The sequence below is a fragment of the Anguilla rostrata genome, chromosome 8 (assembly GCF_018555375.3).
Source record: "Anguilla rostrata isolate EN2019 chromosome 8, ASM1855537v3, whole genome shotgun sequence".
NCBI classification, from domain to species: domain Eukaryota; kingdom Metazoa; phylum Chordata; class Actinopteri; order Anguilliformes; family Anguillidae; genus Anguilla; species Anguilla rostrata.
This window is the reverse complement of record NC_057940.1, coordinates 55,873,593-55,901,024: the sequence shown is the minus strand read 5'-3', so window position 1 is coordinate 55,901,024 and position 27,432 is coordinate 55,873,593. Positions and strand designations below refer to the sequence as shown.

Sequence of the window (27,432 nt, the reverse complement as noted above, 5' to 3'; positions counted from 1 at the left end):
TTGCTCTTGCACAGCCTCTCCTGCAGGGGGAGCTCCAGCGGTGAGGCTCACAGCTGCATTCCTGAAGGCAGATACACACTATACACATACACTATACAGTACACATACACACACACACACACACACTTACCCAGCTATACCCTGCCAACCACACACACACACATACTGACACTCTCACATACTGATGCACTCTCACATATTAACACACTCATGCACTCGCATGCTGCACAGCGCAGAGAGAACAGAGAGTTCTCTGTCACATCTAAATGAAGAGCACAGAGACTACTTCCGCAGGAAAGATGCACTCTGAATATTCACTGATTTATCACATTTTAATTCAAATGAAAGCAAGTACAAAAAAAAACACCAATACACACAAAAAGCCATACCACCGAGTTTCAATCAGAGAAAATCAAGAGACAAAAACAATCTAAATAAATGAAACTTGTAAAATGTAACAATGGTTGGTCTTCCTGCCAAGCAGCAGCTGAAATACATTTTTCAGTGGTTATGAAGTTAAGGTCTTTTGGAATTTAAATAGAATAAAAAGAAATGCATTTTAAAAGGCAACAAACCTATGATGAACATATGATGTCACTGTAACATTGTGATGTAATTGCAGAGATGGACATACACAGGGTGACAGTTCAGAATTGAACCCTTTGAAAAGTAGGTTTTTTGGAATGTTTTTTTTTTTTTCAAAATAAGTCAGTGTTCTAGAACTCCTCTGCTTTAAACTACCAGTAGTGATTGTGACATCAGCATTAGAATGTTAAAGTTAAGAACATTCTGATCACATATTTGCAATCTAAAAGGGTTAATGGCAGTTTACCCTTGCAAACAGTTGCAAACAGCACAGGCATCTCATGAGAGATCTCTCCCACAGGAGACCGAATGCACAGAGACCACAGATATTCACAAAAGAAGAATCTAGAAAGGTTTAAAAGGAATCTCCCTCATTTTTATACTTTTTCCTTCCCCCCGAAATGCAACAGTCCTCTGTTCACGAGAGGACAGTGGCAGCTTCAGACACCAGAGGGTCAGAAACCTCTGTCTGGAGCTGAGAGATTTATCTCCTCCTGGCTTGGCATCCCTGCCAACAAGCGTGTTCATTATTAACGCAAGAACAGAGAAGACGCTTCACGGACTGCGACAACTGACTGAGTCAGTGGGGCCTTTTTTTTTTTTAAAGCTATGCGCCATCTAGTGGTAACACACGGTACTGTCAGGACTTGCGGAGGACTGAGTTCTTGGACAGTGAATGAACCCTAAGTTTTGTTTCCTCTAGGACAGTGGTTCTCAACCTCGGTCCTGGGGACCCACTGTGTATGCTGGTTTTTGTTCCAACCACAATTGCAATCTCAGAATTTTAACAAGCTGTTCATTTTTCTTAATGAGGTGTTTTCCATGTTAAGAGGAATTATGTACCCTCTTAAGCCACATTGTCAGAAATTGCTATGCATGGCATGAAGAATAAAATCCCATTGTGTTATTGTGTTGCTTTTTAAGTGATTGCATACAATCACTTAAAAAGAGGTAACATTTTTAACAGATCAAATTAACGAGGGGAATTAATAGGCTCCTAATTAGGTTGCTGAACACGTGTTTAAGTGCTTTAAGTGCATAATATTTCCCTTAAACTAATTAGTACAATACAGGTTTGACTCATTATCATTTTCTTTGTTTTTGAATTCTTCGTTATCTATCAAATGATTAGATTTAGTGGCCAGGTGTCCACACTTTCCCCAATTAGGAACCTGTTGATTTGCCTCAGTCTTTATTTTGATGAGTTAAAAAGTTTTTTTTTAAACCTCTTTACGTAATCGTCTACAATATAGCACAATGTGAATATGTGACTTTTATTCTTTATGGCATGCATAGCTATTTCTGACACAAGGTGGCTTAAGTGGGCAAATAATCCCTCTGACATGAGACGCACCTAATTAAGGAAAAATAATAGCTTGTTACAAATCCGGGATTGCAATTGTGGTTGGAACAAAAACCAGCATACACAGTGGGCCCCCAGGACCGAGGTTGAGAACCACTGCTCTAGGATGATGAAATGAATTAAGCTGTTCATTAATCAGATAGCATGCACATTGGTCCAGATGTGTCTCCTACCAGTTGGTGCTGTTGCCATTCCAACAAGAGTACAAAACTGACTGTGGCCAGTCTACCTGATTACTGAATGCTCACAACACACATATACTTTCATTCTCACACTTACACACACAAACTATACAGGGCACATATACATACACACATTCAGATACAGGGACACACATACATATACAGTACCATCACACGCACGCACACAAACTCACACACACACACACACACACACACACAGTCAGTGGCAGGTGCGAGGAAGTGTCCAGCGCTAACAGGAAGTAGAGGAAACCGATGTGGTTCTGCGTGTGTGTCGGGCTCTAGGCGGAGTTCTGCTAGGGACAGGCCTTAATTAACAAAGCAAAGCCTCCTTTGCATTCCTTATATTTCACCAACAATATTTCTACACAAACAGCAAAATAATCCTTCCATGTTTACGTTTCAGATGCTGTATCAAGCAACCAGTAGATAATGTGACAAATGACTCACTCTGAATCAGGGCTGGCTGGAGTCTCACGCAGATATCGGTTTGTTATGCCAAAAAAAAAATCAGGTCTGTGATTGGCCCGATGGTGTACATCAGTAAAGCAAACACATCGTAGATTTTAAATATCTATAACACACCTGCACCTATTTTTCACCCCTTAAACACCTGTATCCATAATGCACAGGTATGTATCACACACCGTAAGCATTACACACCTGTATCTCTATCACACCAATACACATCACACGCGTGTATGCTCAGGTGCTGCCCCCTGGTGGTGGGTAATAGCAGCAGAGGATTTCCTGAGCTGCTGGCGTTCCTTCCCATGGGAAGTCCACTCATTCGACAGGAAGACTGAGCGAAATCCATTTCCCACACGAAAAAAAATAAAAATTTTATGCGGCTAACATTCTTATATAACACTTACAAAGCAGGTCTTTCTCCCAGGTTCTCATTAAAGAGTCCATTTTGCAAAACTATTTTGTAAAAATAAAAATTCTTATGGATCAGGGAGATAAAACTTTTAATTCCACCCTGACAGGTGTTCCCCCGGGCGGTATCTCCGTGAAGAGTGCGTTGCCGTGGCGATACGGCGATGATCAGTCCTGGAATCGCTGCATGGCGTCGTCCCGGCGGGCGGTGCTGTTGTCAAGGAAACGGTCGCAGGGGAACTGGATGAGGTCGCCGGGGTCGGCCCCGCCCAGCCGCGGCCGGCTGCTCTGGTAGGCGGTGAAGTCGGCGGAGACCGCCTCGGTCGCCATGGCGCGCAGCGGCCGGCGGGTGGAGTACATGTGGCGGATGTTCACGGCCGACTTCCTGCGCTGGAACCTCCGCCGCAGGCCCCGCCCCGCCCAGGCCCCGCCCACCGCCAGCAGCAGCAGCGCGTTGGCCGCCAGCATCGCCACGGTTACCAGCTGCAGGTCCGGGCCGCCGCCGCCGGCGCCCCCCTGGGCGACCACGCCGGCGCAGTGGTCCCGGGACGCCACGCCGCACGTGGCTCCGCCCACCACGCCCTCCACGCACACGGTGTAGGGCCAATCGAGCGCCAGCTCCCGCAGCGTCACCCCCCGGGCGCCGCCCCCCAGGTACACGAAGCGTGGGAACTGCGCGGGCGCCCCGAAGCGGTCGTAGCGCACGCGGAACTGCAGCCGCGCGGGCAGGGGCGGGGCCTGGGGGGGGCGAAGCTCCCAGCGCACCGCGGCGGTGGTGGGGCTCGCCCGCTCGGCGCTCACGTTGAGCAGGACGCGGCTGTTGAACCGGCAGGCGTCGGCCACCAGGGGGTGCTCCTGCTGCAGGCGCTCGGGGTGCGCGGCGGTCAGGGCGGCGGGCGTGGCCGCGGTGGAGGGGTCCTCCGTCGGCGGGGGGGGCTCGGCTCGGACCCTCTTATGGGCCACGCCCTTCCTGCCCTTCCTCCGCTGCGATTGGCCGGGCTGCCCCTGATCCGCCTGCACGTCCTCCTCCTCCTCCGGGGCGGCGTCCGCCACAGCGCCCCCCGCAGGCCGCTCGGCCGCACAGGTGCGGTTCCCCGGGGGCTGCAGCTGGGAGCCATGCAGGTAGTCCAGGTACTGTCCCGCCAGCGAGGCGGGGTGGCGGCAGAGCAGGAAGGCGGCGAGCAGGCGCCCCTGGGCCCGCGCCTGGCGCAGCCAGCGCCCGAACCCCGCCAGCCCGCAGTCGCACGCCCAGGCGTTGGCGCCCAGCTCCAGGTGCCGCAGGCCGCCGTTCCGGGCGAAGGCGTCGCCGGCCAGGCGGGTCAGCCGGTTGTCGTTGAGCTTCAGGACCGTCAGCCGCTTCAGCCTCCGAAACGTCGCCGGGTCCAGCCGGGAGATCCGGTTTCGGCTCAGGTCCAGCTCCTCCAGCCTCGCCAGCGGGTCCAGCAGCCGCGCCGGGACGTCCGCCAGCCGGTTCCCGTCGATCAGGAGCTCCCGGAGGGCGGACAGGCCCTCCATCGCCCGGGGCTCCAGCAGGGAGATGTTATTGTTGCTCAGCGACAGTCTGGTCAGGCTTCCCAGATTCTGGAAGACGCGGTCGCCGACACGCTGAATGTCATTTCCTGCCACCAGCAGTGTTGTCAGGGAAGTGAGCGGGGCGAAGGTATGCGCGTTTAGAAGGGCCGTTTGCTTGTTATCGGACAGGTTTAGAAAACGAAGTTTCTCCAGCTTGGTGAAAGCGTTTCCGTGAACGTGCCTAAGTCCGTTAGATTCCAGGTGGAGATAGAGCAGATTTTCCATGCCCTTAAAAGCGGAGTCCTGCAGTGTTTGTATCGAGTTTCCGTCTAATCTGAGTTTAATTACGTTTTCCAAATTCATGAAAGTGTCGGGAGTTATCTTGTCTATTTCGTTGCTGTTTGCGTCCAGAATTCGGAGTTTCTTGAGAGGCTGCAAAGTTCCTGCAGAAATTCCCGAGAGTAAATTATTTCCCAGATAGAGCTCCTCCAGCCGCGACAGTTTCTCAAACGCTTTCGGGTGAACCGTTTGGATCTGATTGTACTGCAGGTCCAGTCGGGTCAGACGGCCGAAACGGCTCAAGTCGAACGCAGAAATGTTGCCTATGAAGTTTCCGCCGAGGCTGAACACGAGCACGTCGCCGGAGCTCTGCGCCGCGGCTTTGGGGACCGCGCGCAGCCCCCGGTTCGTGCACAGGACGTGCTGCGCGTGCTGGCAGTCGCAGCGCTCGGGACAGAACGCCCGGACCGAGAGGGCGCCGGACAGCAGGAGAAAGCACAGAGCCAACACGGTTGCCATTTCCAAAAGTAGGAGACCCCGAAGTCCTCGGCATTCCTTTGAAATTCAGTGCAGCCACTCTACCCTCCCGCCGCACATTTCGCGAGGCTGTCTTGAAACGGCACGACTAACGGAAGCTATGACAATAGCGTAAAGCCATTAACAAAAGTTGCCGTTTTGCTGTTCAGAACAAAAAAAGACAAACCAAGCACCGGTGCGCAACAATTCTGCGCGAGGAAGCATTCACATCCTTAGACCTACATACCCCCAAGTGGTCATCTGGTGCAAATTACAGACCTCCACAAAACTCTGGTTTCAGTCGCGGATCACCCCTCCCCCGCCGCGTCCTGCCCAGATGCTGGCAGCGCCGCGCAGATAGGCTCACGCGCGCCTTCACAGACAAATCAGACCCACGCGGACACGTCCCCCCGTGCCGTGTGCTGCGGGGCTGTGACTGTAAGCGAGTGTTCTCGCGGTCTGTGGCATCGCGAGGCGAGGCGGGGAGGGGGGCTGAAAGCAGAGAAAACAGACGGAAAGCACTGCTTCCCACGTCGATCCCGGGGGTCCTCCGCTCGCCTGGACTCACTTTTTTATTTTTTTGGAGAAGGAAGAATTTAGCTTGTGTCCAGCACTGCACCCGGTTAGAGTGCACGAGCTGTGCTCCAAGCGCTGGCCCGCTTCCCGGCCGTTGGTGAGGAAGGGTGGTGCACTTTTGCGGCTACATTAACCCACCTACGCGTGCTCATGTTTGGTTTGTGCATGAAAATGTAACGCTTGGCTTGTCCTTCCAAATAAGTTTTGAATTCACATATATGCGAGAAACTGCAGCCAAATAAAGGGGTTAATGACGGTGATGTTTCCAAAGCCGCAGGGAAACGCCATATGGTTCGCGTTTATTTAAGTGGAATTCAGGTCAGCGCGCGGGTGAAGGGTGACGGAGACTACCAGGGGACCCGAGCGCGCAGGAACATACAGAAACACGAGATGTTTGAGTTTATGTCGCTGGGAAGGTCGAAAGGTGTTGGGGGTGGGGTGCAGCTCTGAAATTGTACGTTAGCGTAAATAATCTAAAACGTGCATTTTGGAACTTTTGGAAAAAATTATGCGTTTTCAATTTTAAATCGGCGATTAAAAAGATCCGCCCAGACCGTTTAAGTACGCAAACGACAATCACATCAAAGAGTCTGTGGGGCGGCTATCCTCCTCTGTGTTGTGTCTAGCTGGGGGCCTCGCTGCCTCCTACTCTGGCTGTAAATTGGTACCTTGTAACGCAAATCCACCCGCGGGAACAGAGGAAGTGAAAACAAGCTTTCGGATATTTGGAGTATCCACACTGATCCGCTTATCCGCGGCGAGTTCTCACACTTTTTAAGAGCATTTCCGATCCAGCGAAGGGGAGGATCAGCCAGACTCTGCCTGCAGCTTCCAGAACAGGCCTCGAGATTAATCCCTGGCCAGCGTAAACAGCGCAGACTCGGAGGCCGCGCGCTCCGTTCATATCCCGTATGATTCATTTAGCAGATAACGGCTCAGCAGCCAGGGAATCGCGTGTCCCGCAGTGATGTATGGGACGACCTGTCAGAGAGTCGGCTGAGGATCTCTCGAAGGTACGCTCACAGGTGGGTGATCTCACAGACCAGGGACACGCGCACACCTGCTGCAGTAAATCCAGCTAAAAACGCACAAAAAGCCTGAAGGCAGGTGACTGGGGATAGAGACGGGAAAACAGAAAAAATAGTTTAACAAAATTCAAACAGAGCAAAAAGGTTTTGTTTGAACAAGAACTTTGCTCTCAGTACTGATGAAAATATAGGCTTTTTAAAAGTTGTCAGCACTTCACAGAAATCTTGCTGGCGTCTAAATGGTTAATGTATTGTGAATAATGATTTGACCCAGATCTGTTCATTAAGTGTTTAAATAATACTGTGTTGGCAGTACTGTGTGTATAGTACTGGCTTGTATGTGGTCAGTAGTGCTGTGTGGCATGGTAGTATTGTGCTGGTGGTATTATGTGTCAGTAGTACTGTGCTGGCTTATTGTGTCAGTAGTACTGTGTTGGCAGTACTGTGTGTCAGTAGTTCTGTGCTGGCGGTATTACGTGTCAGTAGCACTCTGCTGGTTATTGTGTCAGTAGTACTGTGTGGCGGTATTACGTGTCAGTAGCACTCTGCTGGTTATTGTGTCAGTAGTACTGTGTTGGCAGTACTGTGTGTCAGTAATACTGTGCTGGTGGTATTGTGTGTCAGTAGTTCTGTGCTGGTGGTATTGTGTGTCAATAGTAGAGTGCTGGTGGTATTGTGTGTCAGTAGTTCTGTGCTGGTGGTATTGTGTGTCAGTAGTACTATGCTGGTGGTATTGTTTGTCAGTAGTGCTGTGCTGGTGGTATTGTGTGTCAGTAGTTTTGTGCTGGTGGTATTGTGTGTCAGTAGTGCTGTGCTGGTGGTATTGTGTGTCAGTAGTACAGTGCTGGTGGTATTATGTCAGTAGTGCTGTGCTGGTGGTATTGTGTGTCAGTAGTGCTGTGCTGGTGGTATTATGTGTCAGTAGTTCTGTGCTGGTGGTATTATGTGTCAGTGTGTGTGCTGGTGGTTTGTGTCAGTAGTCTGTGCTGGATGGTATTTGTGTCAGTAGTCTGTGCTGCGGTATTATGTGTCAGTAGTTTCTGTTAGCTGGCTGGGTATTATGTGCAGTAGTACAGTGTGGTGGCTTGTGTCAGTAGTCCTGCTGCCTATTGTGTCAGTAGTTTAGGTAGCCTTAGTGCTCTTCCAGTCAGACAGGGGGTGGGGGGGGTGCTTGTAGTTGCCCACTGTGCAGGTTAGCCACAGATCACGCCGCCCCCCCCCACTCCCCCGGGCACGACTGGGATTATTTTCAGAGATAAATCACAGCACGGCCACCGCCACCCCACCCCCTCTCCCCCCACAACCTCTTGGAGGTCCTGCAGGGCTGGGGGGGTCACTTCCTGCCCAGACTCCTGGTGATTTGCGTGGAAGACAGTGAGAGAGGGGGGGAGAGAGAGAGAGAGGGGGGGGGGGGTGAGTGTGTGAGAGAGAGAGAGACAGTGAGAGAGAGCGGGAGAGAAAGAGAGAGGGAGAAAGAGAAACAGTGAGAGAGAGAGAGAGACAGAGAAAGGGAGAGAATGTATGCCTTTCTGAGTGCTGCTGACCCAGTTTTTTTTTGCCATAAAGACTCTATTATACAGACCCGTCAGTCAAGACAGCCATGCCCATTAATACTACTCGCATAATCTCTCTCTCTCTCTCTCTCACACACACACACACTCACACCCATGCATGCAAACTCTCACGCACTCACACATGCACACACACACACACACACACACACTCTCACATACGCAGGCACACACATGCACACTTGTGATTAAAATATCTCTCATATTCCTTTATTGCGTTTATAAGTCCAGGATAAAGGTATATGTCTTAATATCTCACTTTCCTGTAAACCAAACAGAATTCAGAGGGGTGGATTGATTTGGGGTGCGGTCAGTGTTGCTGTCCTCCCCAAACTACTAACCACTGAACCAGGGAACTGCATAAACTAACATACACACATACTTAATGTGTTTAACTCTGTGACACACAGATATACAGAGATGCACAAGAACACGCAGACGCATACACACAAACATAAACACACGTATTCTCAGACTCACAAACACAAACACACAAGCGTACACATACACACACACATATACATACACGTATTCTCAGACTCACAAACACAAACACACGAGCGTACACATGCACACACACTCACACGTGTTCCAGCGGAAGTTGCTTGATCAGAAGCACATGTTGAACTGAAATGTTGTGCAATTGCAGTTTATGCTTTGTTGTGGCTTCCCACTGGTGTGGGGTAGTCGGGGTACGGGCTACATTCAGCTGTCAGGGACATCGCAGATTAATCATCTTTGCGCAACACAAGCGGTGAAATGGAGAAGATTTTTTTTTTTTTCGAAAGCAATAGATTATCTGTGTCCGTGTGCGAGAGAGAGTGTGTGTGAGAGTGTGTGTCCGTGAGCGAGAGAGAGTGTGTGTCTGTGTGCGAGAGAGTGTGTGTGTTCGTGAGCGTGTGATGGTCAGGGTGAGAGGGAGATAGGGGGAGAGGGGGAAAGAAAAGGAGAAAGATAGAGGGGGGAAAAAGAGATTGTTTATACAGCAAACAGCTGTTAGGCACATCAGCACTTGTATCCGATTCAGAGGGCTGAGCTTTAACTCTTGCAGCGCCAGTGGGCCAGCCGCGCTGAAGAACTGCCACACAGAACAAACCGACTGCTGCAGGACCCCGGGAGATGTGCAGCTAATGACCACCGTGAGTGTGTGTGTGTGTGTGTGTGAGTGTGCATGTATAGTGTGAGGTGTGTGTATAGAGTGGGAGGTGTGTCGGATAGTGTGAGAGTGGGGTGGTGTTGATGTGTGATGTGTGTGTGTGTGTGTGTGAGTGTGTGTGTGGTTGTGTGTGTGTGTGTGTGAGTGTGTCTGTTTGTGTGTGTGTGTTGTGTGTGAGTGTGCATGTGTGTGTGTGTGTGTGTGTGTGGTGTGTTGGTGTGAGTGGTGTGTGTGTGTGAGTGTGTGTGTGTGGTGGGGGTGATGGTGTGTGTGTGTGTAGGTGTAGTGTGTGTGTGTGTGAGTTGTGTGTGTGATGTGTGTGGATGTGGGTGTGTGATGTATTTGTTGTATTGTGTTGGTGTGTGGTGGTGGGGGTGTGTGTGTGTGTGAGTGTAATCGTGAGTGAGTTTGGGCTCAGCTGGCTCTGATTGGCAGAGGGAGGGGCCATACAGCTCTAACTTCAAACACACCCTTCTGCCCATACACTCCCACAATGTTATCACAACATTCTGCCAACGTTCTGCTAACGTTCGCTCTGTTCCTCCTCCCTAATGCTACCACAACCTTATCACAATGTTCTGCTAACGTTCGCTCTCTGTTCCTCCTGCCCATACACTCCCACAACCTCATCACAAAGTTCTGCTAACGTTCGCTCTCTGTTCCTCCTGCCCATACACTCCCACAACCTCATCACAACGTTCTGCTAACGTGCTGTTTCTCCTCCCTAACGCTACCACAACCTCATCACAACCTTCTGCTAACATTTGCTCTCTGCAATGTTGGGAAAATGAATCTGACCTCCATCTGGAAGAGGAACTCCGCCCCCCTACATCTGGGGAGGGAGGAGGGGGGAGGACGGGGGGTGGGGGGGGGTGCGCTACTGGGCCCTGCCGGCGAAGAGGGGGAGGGGACACATCTGGAACCAATTTAGGGAAAGAGAGAGAGAGTGAGCTGTCTCTCTTGTGGCCTGGGAGAGAGATAAAGAGAGAGAGCGCGATAAAAAGAGAGAAGGAGATATGGGGAAGAGATAAAGACATAAACGGAGAAAGAGAAAAAAATGAGGGGGATAAACAGGAATGTCATTTAAATCAGGACTAAAATACGTCTCTAAGTCTGTACGGCAGGGATTTCAAACTGAAGGGGACACTGTCTGCAGGTTTAACTCCAGTCCTGGAGGGGGCGCTGTTTCTGCAGGTTTAACTCCAGTCCTGGAGGGGGCGCTGTGTCTGCAGGTTTAACTCCAGTCCTGGAGGGCCGCAGTGCCTGCAGGTTTAACTCTAGTTCTGGAGGACTGCAGTGTCTGCAGATTTAACTCCAGTCCTGGAGGGCCGCAGTGCCTGCAGGTTTAACTGCAGTCCTGGAGGGCCACAGTGCCTGCAGGTTTAACTCCAGTCCTGGAGGGCCGCAGTGTCTGCAGGTTTAACTCCAGTCCTGGAGGGGGCGTTGTGTCTGCAGATTTAACTGCAGTCCTGGAGGGGGCGCTGTGCCTGCAGGTTTAACTCCAGTATTGTAACTTGCCAAGAGTTTGATTCCCTGGTGTGGTACTACTGCTACATGCGTGAGCAGGTTCCTTTACTTGAACTGCTTCAGTTCATATCCAGTGGTGTGATATTTGGATGTAGAAATAAGTTTTTAAGTCCCGCAGTAGAAGTGTCTTGGAAGAACTGTGCTATATTTACAGACCACACGCAGTTACAGGCACACTTCCCTATGATGTCAGAGGTGTGCTGTCAATCATGTTCTCAGGTAAATAGGAGCATTTTGCGACCTCAGGGGATGTAAAGATCAGCTCCTTGCTGCTCTGGCTGCAGAGAAACCAAGCAGGGAATTCACCCAAAACCTGAGCTGAACGTGTCAGAGGAGGATGCAGGAACTGGAAGCGCTCATCTTTTAAAACAGCGCCATCTGCTGGTTAACATGAGCACACACGGAAAGGTAAATTAAAACCTGTTCAGGGAAATTTATGAGGGGTTATGAGCAGTATCATAGGGTTATGAGCAGTACTGTGGGGTTATGGGCAGTATCACAGGGTTAGGAGCAGTACTGTGGGGTTATGAGCAGTATCACAGGGTTAGGAGCAGTTTCACAGGGTTAGGAGCAGTGCTGTGGGGTTATGAGCAGTACTGTGGGGTTAAGAGCAGTATCACAGTGTTAGGAGCAGTACTGTGGGGTTAGGAGCAGTACTGTGGGGTTATGAGCAGTACTGTGGGGTTATGAGCAGTACCACAGGGTTAGGAGCAGTACTGCGGGGTTATGAGCAGTATCACAGGGTTAGGAGCAGTACTGTGGGATTATGAGCAGTACCACAGGGTTAGGAGCAGTACTGCGGGGTTATGAGCAGTATCACAGGGTTAGGAGCAGTACTGTGGGATTATGAGCAGTACCACAGGGTTAGGAGCAGTACTGCGGGGTTATGAGCAGTTTCACAGGGTTAGGAGCAGTGCTGTGGGGTTATGGGCAGTATCACAGGGTTATGAGCAGTATCACAGGGTTAGGAGCAGTACTGTGGGGTTATGAGCAGTACTGTGGGGTTATGAGCAGTATCACAGGGTTATGAGCAGTATCACAGGGTTAGGAGCAGTGCTGTGGGGTTATGGGCAGTATCACAGGGTTAGGAGCAGTACTGTGGGGTTATGAGCAGTACTGTGGGGTTATGAGCAGTATCACAGGGTTATGAGCAGTATCACAGGGTTATGAGCAGTACTGTGGGGTTAGGAGCAATACTGTGGGGTTATGAGCAGTATCACAGGGTTAGGAGCAGTACTGTGGGATTATGAGCAGTACTGTGGGATTATGAGCAGTACTGTGGGGTTATGAGCAGTATCACAGGGTTATGAGCAGTTTCACAGGGTTATGAGCAGTACTGTGGGGTTATGAGCAGTATCACAGGGTTAGGAGCAGTACTGTGGGGTTATGAGCAGTATCACAGGGTTAGGAGCAGTACTGTGGGGTTATGAGCAGTATCACAGGGTTAGGAGCAGTACTGTGGGGTTATGAGCAGTACTGTGGGGTTATGAGCAGTATCACAGGGTTAGGAGCAGTACTGTGGGGTTATGAGCAGTATCACAGGGTTATGAGCAGTATCACAGGGTTATGAGCAGTTTCACAGGGTTAGGAGCAGTGCTGTGGGGTTATGGGCAGTATCACAGGGTTAGGAGCAGTACTGTGGGGTTATGAGCAGTATCACAGGGTTATGAGCAGTATCACAGGGTTATGGGCAGTATCACAGGGTTATGAGCAGTATCACAGGGTTATGAGCAGTATCACAGGGTTATGGGCAGTATCACAGGGTTATGAGCAGTATCACAGGGTTATGAGCAGTTTCACAGGGTTATGAGCAGTATCACAGGGTTATGAGCAGTTTCACAGGGTTAGGAGCAGTGCTGTGGGGTTATGGGCAGTATCACAGGGTTAGGAGCAGTACTGTGGGGTTATGAGCAGTATCATGGGGTTATGAGCAGTATCACAGGGTTATGAGCAGTATCACAGGGTTATGAGCAGTATCACAGGGTTATGAGCAGTTTCACAGGGTTAGGAGCAGTGCTGTGGGGTTATGGGCAGTATCACAGGGTTATGAGCAGTATCACAGGGTTATGAGCAGTATCACAGGGTTATGAGCAGTTTCACAGGGTTAGGAGCAGTGCTGTGGGGTTATGGGCAGTATCACAGGGTTAGGAGCAGTTTCACAGGGTTAGGAGCAGTACTGTGGGGTTATGGGCAGTATCACAGGGTTAGGAGCAGTTTCACAGGGTTAGGAGCAGTACTGTGGGGTTATGAGCAGTATCACAGGGTTAGGAGCAGTACTGTGGGGTTATGAGCAGTACTGTGGGGTTATGAGCAGTACTGTGGGGTTATGAGCAGTATCACAGGGTTATGAGCAGTACTGTGGGGTTATGGGCAGTACTGTGGGGTTATGAGCAGTATCACAGGGTTATGAGCAGTACTGTGGGGTTATGAGCAGTACTGTGGGGTTATGAGCAGTACTGTGGGGTTATGAGCAGTACTGTGGGGTTATGAGCAGTATCACAGGGTTAGGAGCAGTACTGTGGGGTTATGAGCAGTACTGTGGGGTTATGAGCAGTACTGTGGGGTTATGAGCAGTACCACAGGGTTAGGAGCAGTACTGCGGGGTTATGAGCAGTATCACAGGGTTAGGAGCAGTACTGTGGGATTATGAGCAGTATCACAGGGTTAGGAGCAGTACTGTGGGATTATGAGCAGTATCACAGGGTTAGGAGCAGTACTGTGGGGTTATGAGCAGTATCACAGGGTTAGAAGCAGTACTGTGGGGTTATGAGCAGTATCATGGGGTTATGAGCAGTATCACAGGGTTAGGAGCAGTACCTAATAGTAAGTTGCTCTGGATGAGAGCTTCAGTGAAATGCCTGGCATACTCTCAAGCAGGGCTGTAAACGGAATGAAAAATAAAATTGGAATATTGTATTCTTAAAAATAACAGATTTAAATATTTATTGCAACCAAGTGCTGCATAATGGTTGCAATAGGTATTCCAATCTGTTATTTTTTCAAATCTGCAGCACGTGTATCATGGATATGTTGACATAAAATGTTTTATACAATTCAGATCTTCCTGTTATGCGGTTTACGTCCACTAGGGAGTGTAAGAAGCGCACAAAGCCAAAGCAAGGGAACGCTCCGCTTAAAAGATTTTACAGAAACGTACAGAGATTAAAACAGAAAACCGGGTAGGTTAATTGTTATTTACTACAGGCAAATTGACTGTCAATATTATCATTCGTGACAAGGACATGAAAGCTAGACTATCACAAAGCCACAAAAAAACAGACTAAATCGAGCATCAACATTATAAATCGTGGATTTTCACCTATTAAACTCGTAGGGTATATTTGCCAAATCATTCTTATTCTGTAGGAAAAACTTACGGAAGAGAATGTGTGACATTGTGATGAGAAAATCATGAAACCAGTTTAATTGACACGGTCCTTTTAGAGATTGTTTGCTTGGTTAAAAGAGTGCTGCGCGTTTTATTTCCAATTTTCCGTGCTGAAGAAAACTAAATATGATTCGCAGAGAACAATAGTGTGTTAAAATAGTATTATGCGGTACACTGCATGCGCGCGTAAAATTACCTTGGCACTCATATTTTTGGGTCAATTGCACGTCTTTTTGCGTAACTGGGCAGCTCGCGCACTGCACCGTGTTTATTTCGTGCCTATGGTGGCACGTGGTCAAGAAGCAGAAGCTCCGAATTCAACATGGCCAAGATTTTTCAAATTAACGTTTTATACATTCAAACCAATATTTTTGGGAGATATCATCAGATCATTTACACGTTCGTTACTCAATATTTTGCACATAAACCCAAGGCTACCTGAAACCAACTGTTCTGATCATTTGGATGCGCGTGGAAAGAAACCCAACAGACAACGCCAGAGGGTTCGAAAAACAAAATTTGAGACTTTTACTCGTGCAAGACCTGCAGCAGCAGAAGCGTCATTATGGAGCGACCATCGCGCTCGATTCCATTTGGAGAGCCCGCGTGTAACCGAGGAAGTGCGAGCGGCACGGCAGCGCCCGGCAATTCCAGCATGTGTGAGCCCTTCGGTGAGTGCACCGCCTCGTCAAATTACAGGAAATTGGAATGTTTCGCATTTTTATTAATCAATGTTTAACACGTGGCACTTACACTCATTGGTCACTTTTTTCGGTACACCTATCTAATACCAGACAGGACCCCCTTTTGCCTCAAGAACAGCCTTTGCGGCAGAGATTCATCTCAACAACATCACACCGTTCTTGCTGATTTTTCTGCCATATTAATTAATTTACCGAGGAGACTGATAAAGAAAAAGCATTCACATCTCAGTTTAAAGAAACATGCTGTTATTTTGCTTAAGGTTGTGGCCTGAAGACCTGTTCTGTAAACACCGTCATGCCTACCCTTGCTGCCAAATTTCAGCAGTTACAACTGATAACTCAGTTTCAACACAACCGATTCATTCTGCGTTAACAGACAGTCAAGCAGAGCTGAGAGGGTGATGAAGATCACAGACACAAAGAATCTGAGTCTGTGTCTGTGCTTCTGTTGGGGGGGGGGGGGTGGGGAGTACAGACAGATGGTCGCTCTGCAGGATCTGCTGTGTGTGTGTGTGAGAGAGGGAGAGAGAGAGAGAGAGAGTGTGAAAGAGAGAGAGAGCGGGTCTGTTTTAGTCAATGTAGATAAGTTCTGGTCAGTCCTGAATCATTGTGGGTGAGTACTGGGTCAGTATGGGTCAGTGTGGGTGAGTACTGGGTGAGTACTGGATCAGTGCTGGGTGAGTGCTAGGTCAGTGTGGGTGAGTGCTGGGTCAGTACTGGATCAGTGCTGGGTCAGTGTGGGTGAGTGCTGGGTCAGTGTGGGTGAGTACTGGGTCAGTACTGGATCAGTGCTGGGTCAGTGTGGGTGAGTACTGGGTCAGTACTGGATCAGTGCTGGGTGAGTACTGGGTCAGTACTGGATCAGTGCTGGGTCAGTGTGGGTGAGTACTGGGTCAGTACTGGATCATTGTGGGTGAGTACTGGGTCAGTATGGGTCAGTGTGGGTGAGTACTGGGTCAGTACTGGATCAGTGCTGGGTGAGTGCTAGGTCAGTGTGGGTGAGTGCTGGGTCAGTATGGGTCAGTACTGGATCAGTGCTGGGTCAGTGTGGGTGAGTGCTGGGTCAGCGTGGGTGAGTACTGGGTCAGTACTGGATCAGTGCTGGGTCAGTGTGGGTGAGTGCTGGGTCAGTGTGGGTCAGTACTGGATCAGTGCTGGGTCAGTGTGGGTGAGTACTGGGTCAGTACTGGATCAGTGCTGGGTGAGTACTGGGTCAGTACTGGATCAGTGCTGGGTGAGTGCTAGGTCAGTACTGGGTCAGTACTGGATCAGTGCTGGGTCAGTGTGGGTGAGTACTGTGTCAGTACTGGGTGAGTGCTGGGTCAGTACTGGATCAGTGCTGGGTGAGTGCTGGGTCAGTTTATTGAACAGGTCTCTCTCTCTCTCTCTGTTGCAGGTGAGGAGGAGTACCAGCCCCCCATATGGAAGTCTTACTGTGAGTATGAGAGAGCCATCTGCTCAGTCAGTGTGTAGGCACAGTCAGGGCTGGCAGTGTAGCATCATGGCTGGGGGACTGGGCCTGCAGGTTCCAGCCCCAGGAGGGGACTGCAGTTATACCCTTGAGCAGAGGGTACAATTGCTTCAGCAGGTAACCCATGTAAAAAGGGAAAACATTGTATAAGTCACTCTGGAGAAGAGCATCTGCTAAAAGTTGTGTGTGTGTGTGTGTGTGTGTGTGTGCGTGTGTGTGTTCTCTGCCCTGTCCTTGGTACTGGGCTGGTCTCCATGTCTCTGTGGTTGGGTGAATTTTCTTGGATTCTCACAGTCAGGCACTGTCCACCTTCAGCAAGGAAAATGCTGCTGGTATACACAAACCCAGACACACACACGCACGCACCTACGCAAATGGACATGTGCACACACACACGGAAGCACAAATATGCACGTGCACACGCACACTGTTATGACCTGGTCTAGGTCAGACCATGACAGGAAGCAGGATTAGGGAAGTGAGTGGGGAATAGGTAAAGGGAAAAATGAGTAACTCTGGTCCCTGTACAGACCAACACTAACTAGCCTGGCTGGTCTTCGAAGGCTTGCTGGGTACAGGGTGGCTTTCAAAGCTGAACTTCAGGGACATTTAGGGTCATATTTACGAGACATGTACATTAGTTTTAATGCTGGTAGGTGAAGTGTATATTAGTATGTATTTTTAGAGTGCTAAGTGTATATTAGTGTGTAAGGCTGGTGTGTAAAGTGTATATTAGTGTGTAAGGCTGGTGTGTATAGTGTAAATTACAGCATAATGCTGGTAGATAAAGTGTATATTAGCATGTAATGCTCTCTCTCTTTCATAGTGTACCAGCTGCAGCAGGAAGCTCCTCAACCAAAAAGGGTTACCTGCCCACAGGAGGTCAGTATGAACGTTTCTGTGCGTGTGTGTGTGTGTGTGTGTGTGTGAGAGAGTGAGTGTTTCTGTGGGTGTGTGGTGTGTGAGTGTGTGTGTGTGTGTTTGTGTGCGTGTGTGAGAGTGAGTGTTTGCGTGGGTGTGTGTGTGTGAGAGAGTGAGTGTTTGTGTGTGTGTGTGTGAGAGTGAGTGTTTGCGTGGGTGTGTGTGCGTGGGTGTGTGTGAGAGTGAGTGTTTGCGTGGGTGTGTGAGTGTGAGTGAGTGTGTGTGTGAGAGTGAGTGTTTGCGTGGGTGTGTGTGTGTGTGGAGAGTGAGTGTGTGTGTGTGTGTGTGTGAGAGTGAGTGTTTGCGTGGGTGTGTGTGAGAGTGAGTGTTTGCGTGGGTGTGTGTGTGTGAGAGAGTGAGTGTTTGCGTGGGTGTGTGAGTGAATGTGTGTGTGAGCCCTCATTGTGACAGAATGCTTCTCTCTGTATTTCAGATCGACAGGAAACCAAAGCACTACGGCAGAGAGTGAGTTTGAGCTAAAATAAACTATACTTGGGATGATGAGGATGGTGGTTATGAGGATGATGATGGTGATGGTGATGATTAGGATGATGGTGGTGATGGTGATGAGGATGATGTTGATGATGAGGATGATGATGAGGATAAGCAGGATGATGAGGATGATGGTGATGAGGATGATGATAATGGTGATAATGTTGATGATGATGATGATGATGTGACTTGTTTGCCGTGTGCTCAGGTTCCATGGGCGGATTTCTCGGGAGCGCTCGGTGGAGCTGCTTGGAGTGGAGGGGGCGTACCTCATCAGAGAGAGCCAGAGACACCCAGGAACTTACACACTGGCCCTCAGGTACTCATACACACACACACACACACACACACTGGCCCTCAGGTACTCACACCACACACACACACACTCACACACTGGCCCTCAGGTACTCATACACCACACACACACACACACACACACACACACTGGCCCTCAGGTACTCATACACCACACACACACACACACTCACACACGGCCCTCAGGTACTCATACACCATACACACACACACTCACACACACACCAACTGGCCTCAGGTACTCATACACCACACACACACACACACACACACAAAGGCCCTCAGGTATCAACACCATCACACACACTCACGCCTGTCCTCAGTACTGATACACCACACACACACCACCACACACAACACACAACAACACACACACACACACACACACCACACACCACAACACACACTACACACACACACACAACCACCACACACACCACACACACACACACACACACAGGCCTCAGGTACTATACACCACACACACACACACACAGCCCCAGTACCATCACCACACACACACACCCGCCTCAGGTACTATACACCACACACACAACGCCACCACCACACACACACACACGCACCTCAGGTACTAACACCACACACACACACACACACACACACACACAGCCTCAGGTCTCACCTCATCACACTCACACCACACACACTACATCACACTCACACACACTCACACCACAGTCACACTCACACTCACACTCACACTCACACTCACACTCACACTCACACACACACACACTCACACACTGGTCCTCAGGTACACACTCTAACCCTGATGTACAAACCAAAGGGTCTCCTCTCTGCCTGTGTGAGTATGTGTAGGTTTGGAGCGCGGACACTGAACTACAGGCTTTTCTACGATGGGAAGCACTTTGTTGGGGAGAAGCGGTTTGAGTCGATTCATGAGCTGGTGTCGGACGGTCTGATCGCCCTCTACATCCAGTCCAAAGCCTCGGAGTACATCTCCCAAATGACCTGTAACCCCATCTACGAGACTGTGGGGTACCCCCCCTTACAGAGACCCCTCTGCTCCACACCCCCCCACGGCAGCGTGGAAAACAAGGTCAGCACTACTCTGGCCTACGTGTGTGTGTGTGTGTGTACGAGTGCATGAGTGTGTGTGTGCGTGCGTGTGCGTGTGTGTGTGTGCATGTGCGTATGTGTGTGTGTGTGCGCGGTGTGTGTGTGTATGTGTATATGAGTGTGTGTGTGTGTGTGTGTGCGCGCGTGTGCATGTGTGTGTGGTGTGTGTGTGTATGTGTATTGGTGTGTGTGTGTGTGTGCTGTGTCGTGTGGTGCAGTGCATGTGGTGTGTTGGCGTGCGTGTGTATGTGTGAGTGTGTGTGTGTGTGCGCTGTGGTGTGTGTGGTGTGCATGGCGATGGTGTTGATGTGTATAGGTGTTGTGTGTGCGGCGTTGCTTCCTCATTCTCTGCATTGCTGATGTGTTTCTATGGTGATAGTTGCTCAGTCCAGCCTTAGAATTTCGTAATCATTTCCATGACGACACAGGCCTGCAAAGGTGATTCCTGGGTGAGTTTCCAGTGTGGGGGGGGGGTCAGTGAGAGTTCCCTGGGATTCCTGGCCACGCCTCTGCTGCATTCCTAAAAGTTTCACTTGGTGGAACACATCAGTTACTATGACAACAGGAGAGAACAGGTGATTCCCGGAATGCCGGTCTGAGGCAGTCCCAGCATTCCACTCTGCTCCACTGAGCGCGCTCGCCACATTCCGCAAGAAAACAGTTTCACACAGATTCGCAGATACTGAGCTACAGAGCGCGCTCTCCAACGAAACCGGGAGGCCCACTCTGCCCCTCTCCCTCTCCGTTAGCATGTGTGTGTGTGAGCGTGTGTAGTGTGTGTGTGCGCATGTGTAGAGCGTGTGTGTGTAGAGTGTGTGTGTAGTGCGTGCGTGTGTGTGAGCGTGAGGTGTGCAAGTGTGTGTGAGCATGTAAGTGTATACTCTGTGTGTGTGCGCGTGTGCAGAGTGTGTGTGCGCGTGTGTAGATTGTGTGTGTGTGTAGAGCGTGTGTAGAGTGTGTGTGTGAGCGTGTTTACAGTGTGTGTGTGAGTGTGAGGTGTGTGAGCGTGAGGTGTGCAAGTGTGTGTGAGCGTGTAAGTGTATACTGTGTGTGTGTGTGTGTAGTGTGTGTGCGCGTGTGTATAGTGTGTGTGTGTAAGTGTATACTGTGTGTGTGTGTGTGTGTGGGTGCGTGTGAGATATGCATGTGTATGTGAGTGTGTGCATAACTTTGTTGTTAATCCACACAGTTGTTGATGGTGAAGGAGCAGGAGAGATGTCTGCAGTATGAAAAAGCCCACAGCTTTAAGGTCAGTATCACAGGAGCACTGTGTGTGCGTGCGTGTGTTTGTGTGTTTGTGTGTGTGTGTGTGTGTGTGTGCAGGTGTGAGTATGTGAGTGTGTGTGTGTGTGTGTGCAGGTGTGAGTATGTGTGAGTGTGTGTGTGTGTGTGTGCAGGTGTGAGTAGAGGATGGCAGTGGAGATGTGTGAGTGTGCGTGTTGGTGTTCAGGAGATGTGTGGGTGTGTGTGTGTGTGTGTGTGTGTGTGTGTGTGTGTGCAGGTGTGAGTATGTGTGAGTGTGTGTGTTTGAGTGTGTATGTGTGTGTGAGTGTGTGCGTGTGTGCAGGCGTGAGTATGTGTGAGTGTGTGTGTTTGAGTGTGTATGTGTGTGTGAGTGTGTGTGTGTGTGTGTGTGTGTGTGTGTGTGTGTGCAGGTGTGAGTATGTGTGAGTGTGTGTGGTGTAGTGTGAGTGTGAGTGTGTGCGTGTGTGCAGGCGTGAGTATGTGAGTGTGTGTGTTTGAGTGTGTATGTGTGTGTGAGTGTGTGTGTGTGTGCAGGCGTGAGTATGTGAGTGTGTGTGTGTTTGTAGGGGAGTTACAGAGCCAGAGAGTGGTTTAGTAATTCCCATTTGGCCGAATGATCCACACATACCGCAAGCGCCTCACTGCTGCCCCCTGCCTGTTCTCTGCAGACACACACCTTCCCCGGACCACACTGGTGCGAGTACTGTGCCAACTTCATGTGGGGTCTGATCGCCCAGGGACTACGTTGCTCAGGTACCCCCTCCAAAAACACACACATGCACAGGCAGGCACACACACACTTGGTCTCTCTGTCTAATGTACCAGACAGGAAAGAGTAAAAATCAGGTGAATGCCGTGAGTAGTGGGTAGGGGGGCAGGGTGTTTGTATGGAGTAAGTGGGGCGGGGCGTTCTGTTGAGGGTTTCGGTCAGGTTGAGGGTGTTCCCCAGGTATGCAGGTGCTGCAGCAAGCCAGAACCACATTCCTGTAACCCACCCTCAACACACACACACACACACACCCCCGAACACACACACACACAAACTGTAGGTACAGCACACATACACCTATTAACGTACTTCGTTCAATTCGTTAGCTTCGATTCTCCGTTCCAGTTGACTTTGCTCCTGTTCCGATGCGTTAGGTTTGCTCCTGTTCCAGTTGCGTTAGTTCCGCCAGTGTGGTTTGACGTTCTCTGTTCAGGTTGTGTTGGCTTGTGCTCTGTTCCAGTTTGCGTTGCTCCGTTCGATTGCGTTTGACTTGCTCCTGTTCCAGGTTGCGTCTAGTGTTGCTCTGTTCAGGTTGTGGTTTGGCTTGCTCTGTTCCAGGTTGTGGTTTGAGCGTTTGCTCCTGTTCCAGGTTGTGGTTTGAGCGTTTGCTCTTCAGTTGCGTCGAGCGTTTCGGTTGCGTTCATGAGCGTTTTCGTTCCAGTTGACGTTTGCTCCTGTTCCAGGTTGTGGTTTGAGCGTTTGCTCCTGTTCCAGGTTGCGGTCTGAGCGTTTGCTCCTGTTCCAGGTTGCGGTCTGAGCATTTGCTCCTGTTCCAGGTTGCGGTCTGAGCGTGCACAGCCAGTGCTCCCAGCTGGTTCCACGCGACTGCCCTCCAGACCAGTGGAGGGTAAAAAGGGTTTTCAGCGCTGACCTCACCACCCTGGTCAAAGCCCACAACACACAGCGACCCCTGGTGGTGGACATGTGTGTGCGCGAGATCGAGCGCAGAGGTACAAACACGCTAGCACGCGCACACAAGCAGGGTCTGAAACTCAGTTCACCGGACAGATTGTTGAGTAGAAATCAAGCTGCCAAAGTAGCCCCTGAATGGAAGAGGAAGATTAATGATAATGTCGCAGAACAAAGTGAGGTTAATGAGAATAATGTGTTTTAATGAGAAGTGGAAGCTTGATGATAAGCGTGTCGCAAATGGCTGGTGTTCAGGCCTGAAGAGCAAGTCGTGCTCTGTGCTGACTGCCATCTGTATGCCCCTGGAGAGCCAAAACGACGCTCCTGAGTGACACGCCTCCAAGTTTCATTAGAGATTGAGCGCTTGCTCTGGCCTTCCGTAAAGAAAAGGGACAAAATGTGGTAATTACTGCTGTTTGGTCATTTAATCACATTGTGTAACCTAACTTGTCTGACAATAAATATTTAAAAAATGTTTTACAAAGCGTGCTCCTGCAGTTCTGTATCTGCTAAAATGTCCAAGTGTTTGGTAACTTTTTTCATTCTCCTGATACAGTTCAACAAAGGGTTAGTTTTAGACCCCGCACAAGCATTCACACAGAGGCATATATATGAAAAGTGTGTGTGTGTGTGTGTGTGTGTGTGTGTGTGTGTGTTGTACAGGTCTGAGGGCAGAAGGTTTGTACAGAGTCCCAGGGTCATCAGAGTACATCAAGCAGCTGAAGATGGCTTTTGAACGAGGTAGGTCACATGGTTTCCTGTGCGTGAGTGTGTGTGTATGTGCGTGTGTGTGTGTGTGCATTTGTGTGTGCATCAGCGCTGTAAAGTTGTGTTTGATGGGTTCTCTGCAGAAGGGGAGAAGGTGGTACTAAATGAGGATGCTTATCCTGACATCAACATCATTGCTGGAACCCTAAAGCTTTACCTGCAAGGCCTGCCCATCCCTGTCATCACCTACCACCTGTACTACACCTTTATACAGGCTGCAGGTGAGCCACCTACCATCTACACCTTTACCTGTACTACACCTTTATACAGGCTGCAGGTGAGCCACCTACCATCTACACCTTTACCTGTACTACACCTTTATACAGGCTGCAGGTGAGCCACCTACCACCTGTACTACACCTTTATACAGGCTGCAGGTGAGCCACCTACCATCTACACCTTTACCTGTACTACACCTTTATACAGGCTGCAGGTGAGCCACCTACCACCTGTACTACACCTTTATACAGGCTGCAGGTGAGCCACCTACCATCTACACCTTTACCTGTACTACACCTTTATACAGGCTGCAGGTGAGCCACCTACCATCTACACCTTTACCTGTACTACACCTTTATACAGGCTGCAGGTGAGCCACCTACCACCTGTACTACACCTTTATACAGGCTGCAGGTGAGTCACCTACCACCTGTACTACACCTTTATACAGGTTGCAGGTGAGCCACCTACCATCTACACCTTTACCTGTACTACACCTTTATACAGGCTGCAGGTGAGTCACCTACCACCTACACCTTTACCTGTACTACACCTTTATACAGGCTGCAGGTGAGCCACCTACCACCTGTACTACACCTTTATACATGCCTCATGAGTCACCTACCATCTACACCTTTACCTGTACTACCTTTAGGCTGGAGTCACTACCATCACAGTTTACCTTTACACCTTTAAACATACTACAGTCCCACCTGTATACATCGCCCTAGTGATGCATGTCCTCTTGTTTTGGTGATCTGTTCAGTTTTACTTCAGTGTGAGTGATGCATTTCCTGTTGTATTTCTGTGTTAGTGATGCATTTCCTGTTGTGATTCTGTGTCAGTGATGCGCTTCATGTTGTAGTTCTGAGTCAGTGTTGTAGTTGTAGTTCTGTCAGTGAGGCATTTCATGTTGTGGTTCCGTGTTAGTAATGTACTTCCTATTGTAGTTCTCAGTCAGTGATGCATTTCCTGTTGTAGTTTTGTGTTAGTGATGTACCTCCTGTTGTAGTTCTTAGTCAGTGATATACTTCCAGTTGTAGTTCTGTGTCAGTGATGCATTTCCTGTTGTAGGCATTACCAACCCTGAGGCCAGACTGGAGGCGATCCACGAGGCTGTCCTGCAGCTCCCTCCAGCACATTACGAGACGCTGCGCTACCTGATGGCTCACCTGAACAGGTGACACTCGCTCCCCCCCATAACCTCATTCACTGGGGTGGGCCTCAAACGAGGTGATCCTCCCTCTCACCCTAAAACCTCATTCACTGGGGTAAGCCTCAAACGAGGTGGCCCTCCCTCTCACCCTAAAACTTCATTCACTGGGGTGGGCCTCAAACGAGGTGACCCTCCCTCTCACCCTAAAACCTCTTTCACTAGGGTGGGCTAAGCTGAGCTGTACAGGAGTTCTCCCTGTGTGCAAAAGGATGTCTGTCTGGGGAGCAGGATAATGTTTGTTTGTTTTTTGTTTTGTTTTTGTTTTAATTAACTACATTTTTTAAAACTATATTTCTCTTCAGGGTAACTTTGCTTTAGTTTAGCTGCTTTCCGTGTGTGAGGTAATTGATCTTTTGTAAAGCTCAACTTTTGGAGCCGTTTCCTCTGAAACACCAAGTTTCTGACCGCGTGAAAACCTCTCCACAGGGTGACTGCTTTTGAGAGGCATAATTTCATGAGCGCGGAGAACCTGGGAATGGTGTTCGGGCCCACGCTGATGAGAAGGCCCAACGACAGCCCCATCTCCCTGGACCTCCTGTGGAGCCAGAGCCTCACCGTCCAGCTCCTCATCCAGAATGAAGACATCCTGTTTTAAAGAGGGTCTGCGGTCTGTTACTTACTGCGAGAGATAGGTTTCTGTAAAGGAGATCATTACCATTCACTTGTATTTTATGGTCTTTATCGTTTGCATTGTCGTAAATTATTTTTTATAAAAGTTTATAGTGCTTTTGCTTTTTTTCCTACCAATTGTGATATTTTTAGCACATTAATATGTTGAGGGAATGATTCTGCACACACTAAAATTGTCTTACACAGTTATTGCAGAAAGATGCAGGTGCTCTTGTCGGAAATTTCAGTTGTGTAGTCATCTGGTCCCTAGAAATAAGTAAATTACTCCTTTTTTATTGGTGGTGAGACTGAGGATTGTTTTGCCAAAACAAAGAATCCAAATTAGATATGTGTGATTTGTGTACATAATTTACCTAATAACAAATGAATTGGTTTAGTCATTGTGTGTGGTGTGCGTGTGAGATAGAAAGATATATAGCGACAGAGACAGAGAGAGAATGAGAGTGAAACCGCCGAAAACCTGTTGCACGTGAGATTGAAAGGAAACCTCCGCGAGCCGCTAGTGAAACTGGCACGAGCCCAGACCACCACTTAAGTTTCAGCGCTTTCGTCATGGCAACGGTGTGCTATGCAGTACAACTGCAAGAGCCCAGCGCGTTTTCCGGCGAGAAAGCAGTGCTGAAAGTTCAACTTTAAAACATATTTTTAATGTCTTAATATTTCAAATTACCTGCCGTCGTATTTCTTGTTAATTCGGCGGCAGATAAACCATGCGGTCAGTATGCTTCAACAGTGACAACAAGCGATGAACACTTCCTATGAAATGTGCACGTTAATTAAGAGCAACTGCAGTTTGTAAACGAGTTCTGCGACTGTTGCAGATAATAGTGGCTTTGTAAAGTGCCTTTGGGGGTATTCGTTTGTGTTCGTATATGTACGTACGCAAGTGGCCGGTGCCATGTCACGTTAGGTGCCATTTTATACAGACACAATAATGCTTTATATATCGAACACTGCGGGCTTGTTGCTGGCCAGGGTGCGCTTTTTTACAATGCTGCAGCACTCTCGGTTTCAGTACAGGAAGAGATCCGCCGCACGTCGCCAGGTAACCACTGGCCTTAACACTCCCAGCCCTGAGATTCACCTGAGTGAACCGCCATTGTGCGCCAATGAGGAAGGCGGACAGGTGTGCTGTCCAGCCAATCACAGGCTGGGGAAGAATCCCACGGGACGCATAAAAAACGCAGGCTGCTTCCGAAGTTACGGGCGCAACGCGGTTCACAATCGCGACAGCTGCGGTCCAGATCGGGTCGTGTCTGACAGGAGCGATCAGGGGAAAGATGAGCGCCCTTCGCGAAATGCAAGTTCACAAATTATGCTTTCAGCGTTAAGCATACCGCGAAGGACAAATTAAAAAACCAAGCTGCGTGAATCTTGTTGAGTCGCTTCGGAGTGTCCAATCTCAGAGACAGGTGTGCGAAGGTGGGTGACTTCATAAAACCTTGCGCACTGCTGTGGTTATAACCGTCTCAAAGGTCTACGGCTTTTTTTTCTTTCGTAAGGATGAAGCACGTTTTAAGTAGTGTGTATCTTTAGAGTTAAATATAGCACTGTCTTATTGTGAACGGTGTTTATATTGTTAGGTGACAGAAAAATCCATAGGCTACATATGTTGTTCTGTTGCGTATTTATATTAAGCTTAGTGTACAATGGGCAATTTTAGCTGTATAGTTTTAAAAATATAATAAGAAAAACAATAGACCGTTGACACTTTTATAACTGATGAAAGGTTCGTCCCAGGTCCGTAAAGATGGCTGAAAGAACGCCTTGGTGGAGGGCGTTCGTGACCAGGAAGAAGACCGGCCCGGGTTCCAGAGACCAAGAGGTCCAGCCGCAGAGCGCCGACTCCGAGACACAGCCTGGCGCGGACAAAAGCGCGCCAGCAGCCGGCGGCTCCACACCACCGGCAGGGCTGCAAGAGGAGCCCACCAGCACCAGCTTGTTCAGCGGGGAGGTCTACGACGATGCTCAGTTAGAACCCGTGTTTAACGAGCAGACTTGCCGGCGGAACCTGAAAGTTTCGCGTTCCGGGCGCTTTAAGGAGAAGCGGAAAACGCGGGCTAGCCTTCCAGAAAACTACCAGGACGAAACC

The 27,432-nt window shown here is 49.4% G+C and overlaps 2 protein-coding genes across 8 annotated transcripts in view; one reads left to right on the top strand and one right to left on the bottom strand.

The window, feature by feature from the left end:
* Positions 1-317: 317 nt before the first annotated feature.
* Positions 318-27,432, bottom strand: part of tril (TLR4 interactor with leucine-rich repeats) — a 32,460-nt gene continuing 5,345 nt past the window's right edge. For 2 of the 4 annotated variants that reach the window (XM_064349085.1, XM_064349083.1), the window contains exons 3-4: positions 10,464-10,581; positions 318-7,021 (exon numbers count right to left, since the gene is read on the bottom strand). In XM_064349085.1, the coding sequence (XP_064205155.1) occupies positions 3,196-5,337 (2,142 nt within the window). In that variant the 5' untranslated portion in view covers positions 5,338-7,021; positions 10,464-10,581 and the 3' untranslated portion in view covers positions 318-3,195. Of the gene's footprint in view, positions 7,022-10,463; positions 10,633-27,432 lie in introns of all 4 variants that reach the window. The other 2 variants (XM_064349082.1, XM_064349084.1) reach the window with 1 other exon arrangement.
* Positions 14,278-27,192, top strand: LOC135262184 (beta-chimaerin-like). 4 transcript variants are annotated; one of them, XM_064349101.1, is made up of 15 exons: positions 14,278-14,371; positions 15,122-15,251; positions 16,681-16,719; positions 17,582-17,637; positions 18,110-18,141; positions 18,377-18,487; positions 19,324-19,564; positions 20,774-20,833; positions 21,498-21,582; positions 22,375-22,548; positions 23,171-23,248; positions 23,359-23,496; positions 24,569-24,674; positions 25,137-25,310; positions 27,081-27,192. In XM_064349101.1, the coding sequence occupies exons 2-14, from the start codon at positions 15,146-15,148 to the stop codon at positions 25,303-25,305; spliced, it is 1,395 nt and encodes a 464-aa protein (XP_064205171.1). In that variant the 5' UTR covers positions 14,278-14,371; positions 15,122-15,145; the 3' UTR covers positions 25,306-25,310; positions 27,081-27,192. The 4 variants fall into 4 exon arrangements, with proteins under 4 accessions (XP_064205171.1, XP_064205170.1, XP_064205168.1 ...); XM_064349098.1 differs by lacking the exon at positions 14,278-14,371 and adding an exon at positions 14,431-15,083; XM_064349100.1 differs by lacking the exons at positions 14,278-14,371; positions 22,375-22,548 and adding an exon at positions 14,425-15,083.